At 42.1% G+C, this 12,894-nt stretch overlaps 1 protein-coding gene across 16 annotated transcripts in view; it reads left to right on the top strand.

The window, feature by feature from the left end:
- The window catches only part of LOC138758107 (calcium/calmodulin-dependent protein kinase type II subunit delta), a 461,931-nt gene that overhangs the window by 328,462 nt on the left and 120,575 nt on the right, over window positions 1-12,894 (top strand). For all 16 annotated transcript variants that reach the window (XM_069926557.1, XM_069926558.1, XM_069926551.1 and 13 more), the window contains 2 exons: window positions 6,669-6,791; window positions 7,619-7,702. In XM_069926557.1, the coding sequence (XP_069782658.1) occupies window positions 6,669-6,791; window positions 7,619-7,702 (207 nt within the window). The remainder of the gene's footprint in view (window positions 1-6,668; window positions 6,792-7,618; window positions 7,703-12,894) is intronic.

Below are 12,894 nucleotides of genomic sequence, written 5' to 3'. Positions count from 1 at the left end.
GAAGTAAGGAATACATTACAGATGTAAAATTTCTTGTGTTCTCCTTTCGATTCAGAATCTCCATTTCACTGCACTCTGGTAACATCATGGTCAGTCCTAATTCATCTCTGAAAAAAGCTCTTAATGGAAAGTAGCAGAAGATTGTATTATTAAGAATATTATATTTATTTTTAACTGTTCAAATGACATTAATTGCACTTGCAGATAACAATCTTCCACCTATCTGATTCCTTTACGGGACATGTATGTAGAATTTTATTATCCATTGTTGAAGGAATTAATCTATTTTGAGTCCAGGGCATTTTTGGAGATATTTTTCCTTTTGATCCAATTAAATTATTCAATTTTTTCCAAATATTCAAAATATGCTTTGTTAATGGTGCTTCCTTTCCACCATAAATATATTTAGTATCCCATTTATATATAAGATCTTCTGCTACTCTCTCTCTGACTTTGTGCAGTTAAATATCCACCCATGAAGGCTTGTCTCTTCCATCAAAGAGGGAAGTGACAAATTTCACCTGGGCTGCCCAATAGTAATATTTAAAATTTGGGAGTTGCAAACCACCCCCCCCCTTCCATATGATATTTCCAAGTTAATTTTTCCATGGAGACTTTGACTAACTTACCTTTGCAAAGAAATTTCCTAATTAAGTTATTCAAAGTTTGTACAAACCTGTGGTAATGGTATTGGAAGAGCCTGAAATGTTAGATATAGGTTAGTTCAATATAATTTTTTGCATCAGGTATACTTGTCTCCACAAAAATTAAATATTTAGTTGTGGACATGAGATTGGAACTATTTTGCATTCAACTTGGCAGTGTCTTAAAGTTAGATATTTTTGGTTGGAAGTCTGTAACTTTTTGGAATGGATTATGGAGGTCAAGTTCCCACACAATCCAATGTTATTCTTATTAATTAATATTATAAGACCTAAATTAAAATTAACTATGTATCAAATTGAATTTGTACTAATTGGTTGAGCAATTTCTAGGAAATGTATAGCAATATCATGGAATTCAGATACAGAGTTAGGAACGGGAAAATGCAGAATTTCGTAACTGCATACCATTAGAGAAGATTACTTCTAGTTTACAAAATAAATACCATTGGTTTTGGAAAGTATGGCACCCATGTTTACAAAATCTGGGTTTGTACATTTGTTAGACTCTCTGAAGACCTCACCTTGGCAACCTCCAATATTAGACATTATGATATAAATGCTTTATTCCATTGGCATTCTCCAGTCCTTTTTTATTATTGTGGTTTAATTTTTTAAATTAAATATTTTTTAGAAGTGTAGTACACACCTTACTGCGATTCCTCCAACAATATCCACAGTAGCAACCTGACATAGAGCAATGTCCGGGGCTTAGACCACGAGGCAGAGAGAGAAATGTGCTATGCATTGATGTTTATTACAACCTATGCTGGCGCCTGGCCAATGATGACCCTAAGTAATTTAAATGACCCAATGGTAAGGTGTGCACTAATGGGTGGCAGGAGTCCAACCTTGATTGACAGGTGATGTGACTTCCGAATAAGTTTCAGACATGTGATCCTCTGCTATCCACAATGTTGCAGACAGAGAGCCCATGGTGTGTTTCCACCAACCACACATAACAAGCCTCTGCTTGCTTTTTACTCATACCTTGAAACAGGGCTCAGGCCCATAATTTCAGTAATATATCTTTACCTCCTACGGACTCTGCGAGACCTGCTGAGTTCCTCCAGCATTTCTGTGTTTTTACTGAGGCCATGAAATCCATGCAGCTCAATTAACCCTACAAGCGCTGTATGTTTTTTTTAGGATGGGAGGAAACCGGAGCAACCAGGGAAAACCCGTCCAGGTCATTGGTACAAACTCCTTACACTCATCAGCAGATTAGAACTTTGGCAGCTGGCGCATTGCATTAACTGTGCCGAAATTATGAATAATCCTGCTCAACTTCTCTTCTACCTTACCTCAATGTGCTTACTTAGTAGTCCTCTGCCGATATCCTTGTTTGTACTAAGTTCCACATACTCATCACCTTGAGTTCAATATCTTACATGGGTGTCTTTTTGAATCAACTGCAGGCTTTTTTTAAGCTGCATCCTAGCTTTCACATCCCTTTAGCGGCCTTCTCTAGATCAGAGAGGCTGGTTGCAGACTGGGAGATCATTTTGCTGAACACCTTTGCTCTGTGCTCATCGGTGTAGGGATATCCCAGTGGCCAATCACTTCAATTCTGCACCCCACTCACATACTCTTATGTCTGTACTAGCCCACCAAGACCATGGCACTACATTGGAGGAGGAACATGTCATTTTCTATCTGGGTACTCTCCAGCTGGATGGTATTAACATGAACTTCTGGTTTCTGTAAGACAACTCTTAGTTCTCCTTCCCTTCCCTTTCCCTGTCTTCTCTCCTCCAGTTCTCCACCCCCTTCCCTCTCCATTCTCAGAGCCATCCCTCCTCCCCGTTTGCTGGTGTGCCCTCCCTCCCTTATCCACCTATTGCCACCTGCCTGTGGGACTATGCTCTTCTCTTTTCCCCCTCCATCATCATCATTTTGTTCATAAGCCTGCCAACATTTTCCATATCTTGATGAAGACCGAAACGTTGATTATATATCTTTATCTTTGGTATATAAAGATCAGCTGAGTATCTCCAGCATTATGTTTTTACTTCATGCTCAGCATCTGCAGATTGTTGTGTTTTATAACATATAATCTGAACTTGTTCTGGCATTATTTTCCTCCATATTTCTGTTGACTACATTAAAAGATTTTTACTCCCTTTTTCTGGCCACTTGCTAGATTTGCTCACAATCGTTCATCCCTCTCACCACCTCGAGCAACCAGTCAATATTTTAATATTTTCTTCAATGCCTGGATGTCAGATTATATGTGAATCAATTGGCCATGATCTTGTTCATGAGTTGTACTTATTTTGTACAATGCTCCAAATATTTTTCAACTGAAAATTAACATACCATTTACTTCTGGAAGAATCATTTGTATTCCTGTAACTGTACAAGGTACTGGTGAGGCTGCATCTGGAGTTCTGGTCTCCTTACTTGAGGAAGGATGTATTGGCTTTGGAGGTGCTGCAGAGGAGGTTCAGGTCGATTCTGGAGTTCAGGGGGTTAGCCTATGAAGAGAGATTGAGTCATTTGGGACTGTTCTTGCTGGAATTTGGAAGAATGAAGGGGGATCTTATTAGAAGCATATGAAGTTATGAAAGGCATAGATGATAGCAGTAAGTAAGTTGTTTCTGTTGGTAAGGGATTAAAAAAAATTGAAGACATAGCCTCAAGGTTAATCGAGGAAGAACTGTTTTTTTAACCCAGAGGATGGTGAACCTGTGGCAACCTCAGTAAACATATTTAGATTGGCTAGATTTTTACAAAGTTGGGGAATTAAGGGATATGGGGAAAAGGCAGATAGGTGGAGATGAGCCTGTCATTAGATCAGCTATGATCTCATTGGAGCAGGCTTGGAGGGGTGGACGGTCTACTCCTGCTCCTCATGTTCTTATGAAATTCCCTAGAAAATAGTAGCGTTACCGGAGCTGCTCTAACAGCAGTGCTGCCACTGGTGTGGACCTGCGGAGACACAGCACACCCGTGGTCCAACTGCCCGGTTCAACTGCTGTCAGATCCGTACAGGGTTTAAACAGCCAACAGTGGTTTTATTGAAAATCCCCCAACCTCAGGGTCTGTGCCCAAGATGGCAGGACTCATGATCGGCAGCAGCCACGAGGGGTTGCAGACTCTGGGGAAGCGGAAAATTGATGCAGGCACTAGAAAACCGGGAGATCATCCCTCATCTGAGAAGGAGAAGCAGAGGAGACAACTTATGGAATGGTGACCACGACAGCAGACCAGTGAGGGGTTCTGCGGCTGAGGAACACACAGGCGGCATGCTGTTGATAACTCAAGGAGACTGTGGTCAAGGGATTCACACCAGGCGGTGGATGGCTGGATACTGGCTGAAGGGGTACCAGGTATCGAACTGGGATGCGAGAGGGTGCTGAGGGTGTTGAAGGGTTCCTAATCGTGTTGGAGGTTCGGATCTAGAGCTCTTGTTGCTAATGGTTTGGAGTGGACTCTGTGTGGCTGTGGTAGCTGCGAAAGCACTGGGGGAAAATCCATGGACACTCAGTGACTCTGGGGGATTCTCTTTTGCTTCTGTTTCTCGGACAGTAAGAGGCACTTCAGGCAATTTCTGATGGTGGTGAATCTGTCTGCCTTACAGCAGACAAAAGCAATATCGTGTAATATGACACTGTTTTTATTACATGACAATAAATTGATACTTGAAATTGAATCTTGAATCTTATACAAACCTTAAGTTTATCGCCACAAAAAAATTGCAAATGCATTTTGAGGGTGAAAGTTAAGTTATTGATAGATGTGCAGTCAGCTCTGTCATTTCAAGTATTCTCTATTGTGGTGACGCACATAATTGCATTGGTGAACTGGCCCTGCTTGTTATGCGTGGGCAGCAGGGCAGCCCCGGCAAGGATGGCATTACAAGACCGTTTCTTCCAGTACAGACCGGAAGGGCACGTACACATTCACGTCATCGTGACGCGAGGACAGGTGCATAAAGGGCGGAATGGAGTCGTGCTTAAAGACTGCGCATGAAATTCAGAAAGTTGCGATACCTGAGTGTGCACACAGCCCGCCGCTTCAGTCTCTGTGCTGTGCTCACTCACATAAAATACACAGTTAGCGTAGGGCAGCATGGTTAGTGTAGCGGTTAGTGCAACGCTGAAACAGTGCCGGCGACCAGAGTTTGAATCTAGAACTGTCTCTATGGAGTTTGAATATTCTATTCGTGTCTGCAGGGGTTTCCTCCAGGTGTTCCAGTTTTTTCCCACCCATCAAATCGTATGGGGGTTATTGGTAAATTGGGTGTAATTGGGCAGCACGGGCTCATGGGCCGGAAGGACTTGTTACCGTGCTCTATGTCTAAAAATAAGTAGAAACAGATTCGGCCATATGTAAGGAAAGCAAAACAAAACCATGGAAGGATGGAACCCTACAGCACCGAAACAGAGTCTTCAACCCTTCCAGTGGTGCCAATCTATTTTTCCACCTGGTCTCATCGATCTACAACCAAACCATACTCCTCTATAATCCTTCCGATCTATGGATCTGTCAGAATTTCTCTCAAGGCTTGAAATTGAACTTGCATCCTTCACTTCCGCATGCTGATATCAGAATGATAAAGGCTCTTCAACCTGAAGCAGCATTTTCAAGGTTTCTTTCTTGTTGTGTACATAAATATACAAAATTTGTTCACTTTTGTTCGCCACTATTCCAGTGCCCCATCATGAGAAATAAAAGAGAGTCTCCTTCAGCAATCTCATGTCCATAGATACCGCCTTCTCCTCCGATGTCTTCACCTCCTGTGCTCCAGTAATCTCCATGGAAGTGAGGTGTTTTATCCATTCCAGTGGTGAACTTGAGCTCTAGACATCCAAGTCGTCCTCCTCAGGTCCAGGTTCTGAACCTCAATTGCAATATGGAATCTGTCAGTCCCCAAGGCCCTTCAGGAGCCCTGCTAGCTATTAGCACCTTCACGAATCCCAGTCCCATTAACTGGTTCCCATGAGCAGCACACAGCCTGGTGTGAGTTCTTCGACCACCAAAATCTGTACTGATCTTTTTCTTCTGGTTTTCTCTGTTGTGGGGTCTTCTCCCAAGCTTCACGCAGGGAGGTTGGTGGGTGTTGCGATCTGTTGCTCCCCTGGAACCTGCAACACTTGTGATCTAGGCTGTCAAGTGTGGGCAATGCCATCATGGTCATTGTGTTCTCCAGTATAAAATTAATGGGACCAGCCCTATTCTACCAGTGCTTGAACCTGTCAAGAGTGGCAACCTAACATTAGAACATGATGGAGGAGCGCTGGAAAATGCACCTCAGCTGCTCCCAGGTTTGCACCAGCAGCAGTATTTTCTGTTTTAACTTCAACTTTAAGGTTCCTTTTATTGTCACGTAATAATACATTAAAAATGTAACTTACATGATATCCTTCAACTTTTGCCTCTGCAGCTGCACTGAGTCACGTTTGATTCTTCAGCAACCAGAGCTCCAGATCAAAACCTCAAACTCAATCAGAACGCCATTAGCACCTGAGGCCTTTCTGGAGCCTTTCTTGCCCTCAGCATTCTCTCAAATCCCGGCTCTGATACCTGGTTCCCATGAGCCACTGTCCAGCATGCCGCAGCCCATGCAGATCCCCCAGCCGCAAGTCACCCACAGCTTCTGATCCTCTCGTCAGTCTTCTGCCATGGTCACCTTCCCTTCACGGTTCTTCAGCCACTGAATCCCTCGCTGATCTGCCACTGCAATCACCATCAAAAGATAAACTAGTTTTTAAAACACTCCAGATTTAAGGACTGCTTCTTTCCTGCTGTTATCAGAACCTTGAATGGACTTCTCAGTAGTAAAAGATGATATCTTGCATGGTTTAACTGTGCTTTTCTTTTAAACAAAACCTTGGTTTGTATTCTTGCATTACCTGTTGTACCATCAGACTGATTGATGCCTGGACTGCATGCAAAACAAAATATATTTAAGGGAGGAGATAGACTGAAATCATAAAAAATAATGTTATGTAGTCAGTAGTAGCATGACCTAGGCAATGTTTTTTTATTATCTGTTTGTAGTTCCCTTCACCAGAGTGGGACACAGTAACTCCAGAAGCTAAGGATCTTATTAACAAAATGTTAACCATCAATCCTGCCAAACGGATCAATGGCTCAGAAGCCCTGAAACATCCGTGGATTTGTGTAAGTTCCACCTATTTCACATCACTGCTAACAAATCTCCTGAGTAATCTAGTAGCAATTGTATACACTGAGAATTCAATATGCTTTACCTGATACAAGGTTCTAGATCATTATTTGGAAATACAATCCAAAAGTGAATTTGAAGAAGTGCATTTTTTTTTAATCTTCTTGATAAACCAACTCAAGGTCTAAAGAACTTGCTGTTATGTGGAGTTTTCTATTTCTTCACACCCTTCCTATATACTTCATCGGCAATTAACTAGTTTTGAGGTTTAGTCAGCTTTGGTAAAAATAGCTGTCCTTTTATAAATAGCAGGTCTCCATTATTTTGCTCCAGATTAAATATAATTTGGTAATACTGACAATTTGCTGCTCATTTCCCTTCATTAACCTGAGGAGAAAGCAATAGTTACAGACATGGATTTATGGGATGAACTTATTTGTGACTGAATGAATCAAAATTTGTAACAATAATAAATACAAGGATATGAGCTTTGGAATTTGGCCAGTAAAATTGAAACAAATTTTCACAGGCTATTTTAAAAACTTGCACAAGATCTGAGAGAAATTAGCCATGTTTATTTTTGTTTGCTTTAACCAGCATTGGTGTTCCGGTCAAATGAGGAGGGTATCAGTGGGGAGAGGAGCAGCAATAAAAGCTTTCGTTTGTCTTTGTCCATAATTTTACAGCGTTGCTCAGGAGTGATTTGTATGTAACTTATGGAACACTTAAAATGGTGAAGAAAAATACAAATTTTGAGAAACAAACATAAAATATTGCTACAATGAAATATGGTTCTTACCACATTTATGTTTTTGTTTTGTAGCAACGATCAACTGTTGCTTCTTGCATGCACAGACAGGAGACCGTGGAATGCCTCAAAAAATTCAATGCGAGGAGAAAACTGAAGGTCAGATATAATTGATTCCTTTCTCTTAATGTATTTCTCACATTAATTTAGAAGCTATTTTGAATTTTATTTCCATAGTTCAATGGATAAACACCAGTGTGACACCCAAAAATTGTTTTAAACTAAGCCACTTCATTGCATTGCTTGTGATACAATCGATCATTGTGACTTTTATTTAAATGCTTGCTGTGAGCATTCCTACTTGTTTACATATCAGCAGGCTTAAATGCAGCCTGCCTCTTGAAGCCAAGGTGCATTGAGCCATCCAGCACTGGCAGGACCTTTTGGAAAGATGAAGCTAGCTGGAAGGAGTAGCAGAAAACTTGAAGAAGTGAGCACTAGATGTTTGACTTTGCACTTGATAGTTCAGTGAAAAATGTAGAAAGAAGGAGACCAGGGTATAGGGTAAGAGATCTCGCAGATAAGTGGTCAGGAGGCATCTGAAGGGGTTGCATTGGAGGTCAGTGTTAAAGGTATTGTTGCGGGCTATCTTAATGATCTGACCTAATTCTTGACTATTATTTATCCTGCACAGCTCACCACAACCACTCTTTGATTCACTTGTATGCCTTGCTCACCTGGAAACTATCTCTTTCGATGCTTTATCAAACCTCGCACAAATTCTTACTCACAACTAGCATGTTACAATGGGTAATACTTAATCATAACATCCTCATGAATAATATATTTTTGAACACTTCTTGATATTTCACTCTTTCTTTCAGGATGTATTTCCTAATACAAAGCTATTGGAAAAAATTTGAAGAGAAAAATAATTTTTTTTTAAACTTCCACAGAGAAGGCAGTACTGGTCATCATGTGAAGGACATCAGCAAATTCTGTCCATTGCTGGGATTGAAGGAACCAATTCTGATGATTTCATCTTTCCGAATTCTCCCACTCATGTCCCAGTTCTTCTTTATCCGTCTCCCTGACACATAAGCTTCAGATCATGTTATCGCCACTCATCACAACACAAGCTTTATTTATTTTCCGCTTCAGATATCCAAGAACTGTAACTCTCTCAGTGAGAGGAGGAAGAAGATGGTGAAGATAAAGAAATGCCTTCACTCAGCCTTTCATTTACACCCATCAGTTCAGAGACTGGCACCTACATATTGGAACCTTTATAATGTAATGAAATAGAGGAGTGTTCTGAAATGAGGAGATATTTACAGGAAAGCACATACTAGTTCCTGTTCTCATAGTGCATCAGCTGGTACAAGGGAGTCAGATCGGGACTGCATTGGGTGAGACCACAGAAAGTTTGTCAGCCACACTTATTCAAGGAGCATGAAACTAACACCAGCCTTGTACAGAGATTAGTAGCCATCCTTTACAGAATAGAAGGCCACTTCTTGTAGCTTAGGTGTGGAAAGAGCTCAGACTTGGTTGTGTCATCTCTTCTCAACTTTTCTCACTGCAATATTCACCTATACAAAACATCCAACTGCAATGGTGTTGGTCAATGGATGTTCAGAAAACTTCAAAACTAGGATCACTCTCACGTCCATCATTGAATTATAGTATACAGGATCTCTTTCATCTATACACATTCATATTTTGAGCTCCAAATTAGCATTAACAACATAGGAAAGATGCACTTCACACTATCAGTCCCTTTCTGCTGCACAACATCATGCCATGATAATCAGGATCCATAATCCTTGGAAATATAGATTATTTTCAACACTCTAGGAACCACTGCTCTGGGAAGATGTATATTGGTGTTGATATTGTCTCTAGTGCACAAGCTTAGCTTCAGCTGACTTAGGGAAAGAGAAAGGTGTCAAACCTAGCTTCAAGCTCATGGATTTCCAAGCAGCATTAAACCCTGCTCTCCTTGCCTTGGGGATCTGAGACACAAGTTTTATCACATAGGGTTGTGGTTAAGTGGAAGAAGCTGTCAAAGGAAGTGCTAGAGGCCAATACATTTAAGGCACTGAAAATACATTTGGACAGGTACTTGGAAAGATGAGGAGTAGTGGGATATGGGTCTACAATGAGCATTTGGATTTGTGCAGTTATTTATCACTATCAACACTGAAGTGGTGGATTTCTTGTGATACCATTCAAAATGAGATATGGGTATACAACACCAAATTCCTCAAAGTACTGGAGAAGCACACCAAAGATGTTTCCATCAAATCTACGGGCAGGAGAAATGAACCAATTTTGGGGCCTTTTTTTTTTACTAGGCCAGCCACCACATACCCCCCCACCCCTCCTCCGACAGTTGAGTGTTTGTTGTGTTGATCTGGCTTTAGTTAGTGGACAAGATCATGCACATGAACAATTCGCTTTGCATTGCAAGAAGAGATTTCCAGGAGAACAGAGAAAACACTATTGGTAATTTTCAAAATTTCCTTGAAAATATGCAACATCCTCATCATTCCTGAGCTTTGAATGTTCATGATGGGGATGAGACATTGGAAGAGGAAAAAATTAGGATTAATTCCCCTGAAAGGAGGTAACAGCCAGACTTGCAAGAAAGCAATAGAATAAATGACGATCATGGAGTGTTGATCTGATGACGAGAGCTAATGAGTTACAGAATATTCTTAGCCAGCCGTGGAGTCTCAGCCTTGTTCCTTTGTGCTTGCACTGTATCAGGGTGCTGGGGAGGCAGCAAGAGTGCCTTCCCTCATCTCAGAATTGCTGCTGTTCAGGATTGATCTGATTTGCACAGTTAACAGTTCCAACCCGGACTTCAGTGGACATCTGGTCTGATGGTGCGGCCTTGCAGCACCACTGTACTAATGTCTTCTTTTCTTTGGCTTGGCTTCGCGGACGAAGATTTATGGAGGGGGTAAAAAGTCCACGTCAGCTGCAGGCTCGTTTGTGGCTGACCAGTCCGATGCGGGACAGGCAGACACGATTGCAGCGGTTGCAAGGGAAAATTGGTTGGTTGGGGTTGGGTGTTGGGTTTTTCCTCCTTTGCCTTTTGTCAGTGAGGTGGGCTCTGCGGTCTTCTTCAAAGGAGGCTGCTGCCCGCCAAACTGTGAGGCGCCAAGATGCACGGTTTGAGGCGTTATCAGCCCACTGGCGGTGGTCAATGTGGCAGGCACTAAGAGATTTCTTTAGGCAGTCCTTGTACCTTTTCTTTGGTGCACCTCTGTCACGGTGGCCAGTGGAGAGCTCGCCATATAATACGATCTTGGGAAGGCGATGGTCCTCCATTCTGGAGACGTGACCCATCCAGCGCAGCTGGATCTTCAGCAGCGTGGACTCGATGCTGTCGACCTCTGCCATCTCGAGTACCTCGACGTTAGGGGTGTGAGCGCTCCAATGGATGTTGAGGATGGAGCGGAGACAACGCTGGTGGAAGCGTTCTAGGAGCCGTAGGTGGTGCCGGTAGAGGACCCATGATTCGGAGCCGAACAGGAGTGTGGGTATGACAACGGCTCTGTATACGCTTATCTTTGTGAGGTTTTTCAGTTGGTTGTTTTTCCAGACTCTTTTGTGTAGTCTTCCAAAGGCGCTATTTGCCTTGGCGAGTCTGTTGTCTATCTCATTGTCGATCCTTGCATCTGATGAAATGGTGCAGCCGAGATAGGTAAACTGGTTGACCGTTTTGAGTTTTGTGTGCCCGATGGAGATGTGGGGGGGCTGGTAGTCTGATGGTGCGGCCTTGCAGCACCACTGTACTAATGTACATAATAATTAACACCAGGGAAAGGAGGTACGTCTGGTGCAGTAAATTATTGCAGCATATTGGCACCCTACCAAGAAGAGCCAACTGTGGCCTCATCTGCTGGGTGCATGTGTGCAAGTGATCAACATCAGAATACTACCGATGACATCAAATGATCAAACAATGTAAAACAATGAGCCAGCCATTTAACAGAGAACCTCCTACATTTCGATATGTGAGGGCAATGAACTTCTGGAAGCACTGTGAACCTCACAGGCGTAAGGCTTAGCTAACGCTTTGGGGGTTCAGAGCCAATGTTCTAGGAGGTGCGACTTGAATTCCTCGAACTCAGGTTCAGCAATGGATCGGACAGGAGGCCATGTGACCACAGGGATTATGGGGAACAGATGGTGGTGGCATTAATAGGAGGAGGATTCAGGATCCTTGGACACGATGTCTCCAAAAGGGACTCATTTTTGTTTCTCTTTCTTGACTTGACAGTGGCAATACTTAATAGCACCTCTCTGTGTAGCTTTCCAGGCAAGCAAAGGAAAGATTTTTGTGTAGGTAAGTAACTGGAATCTTGAAGCAGTTGGAACAGTAAACTTCTTCACTCTCCACAATGGGAGCATGTGGAGATCATGAGCATGCATCCACCCGAAATGACTCACCTGTCATTTACAAGAAAGCCTACCTTGGAAATATAGCAGAATTAAGTCATCTTTAAACCCAGTTGCTGCTTAAGAAGAAGGAAAAGAAAACCTGTGCAAGTTTCCATGATGTGTCCTGTCCTACAGTGGATGCCCAGATTGCCTCTGAGTCTCTTCTGTTTCTTTCAAACCTCAGGATGCAGCAAGGGATGCAATGACCATCCATTAAACTATATGTCAGCTGATAAAATGGCATTTGGATCTTAAAAATGTCACCCTAAAACCATGGATTATCTTATAGACCAAGTATAAAATCCGAACTTTAAAACTCCTACGGTCCTACCACTAAAAATATTTTTCTACTGAAGCTTGCACTTGGGAAGCTGGATTAATAGTAATGAAATTTTAAAAACTAATTTAGACATACAGCACCATAACAGGCCATTTCAGCCCACGAGACTGTGCCATCCAATTTATACCCAATTAATCTACATCTGCAGAATGTTTCAAATGGTAGGAGGATACTGGAGCCCCCAGGGAAAACCCACATGGAAAAAGGAGAACATACAAACTCCTTACAAACAGCGTGAGATTCAAACCCCGGTCCCATTCACTGATGCTGTCAAGGCATTGTGATAACCGCTACACCAATCGTTATATTAAAACAGTAAAAAGGTATGATAAGCTTGTCTAACAAACCTTAAAATAGCAGCACAGCAAATAAAGCTAACAGTATACACCTGTTGCCATTTTCAACAGCTGATAACAGTGAATTCTCATTGCTCCCCCATGGGTTCCATCCGCCCAGTCTGACGGCCATCTGCTCTGCACAGGTTTTAAACAGCCTGTTAAAGGAGCCAACAGTGGTTTATTTTAAAATACGTTAATAAAATTTAAACCTTTTCTGG

The sequence above is a fragment of the Narcine bancroftii genome, chromosome 3, assembly GCF_036971445.1.
Source record: "Narcine bancroftii isolate sNarBan1 chromosome 3, sNarBan1.hap1, whole genome shotgun sequence".
Classification (NCBI taxonomy): Eukaryota; Metazoa; Chordata; class Chondrichthyes; order Torpediniformes; family Narcinidae; genus Narcine; species Narcine bancroftii.
The sequence above is the reverse complement of the archived record's forward strand: the minus strand, read 5'-3'. Positions and strand labels throughout refer to the sequence as shown.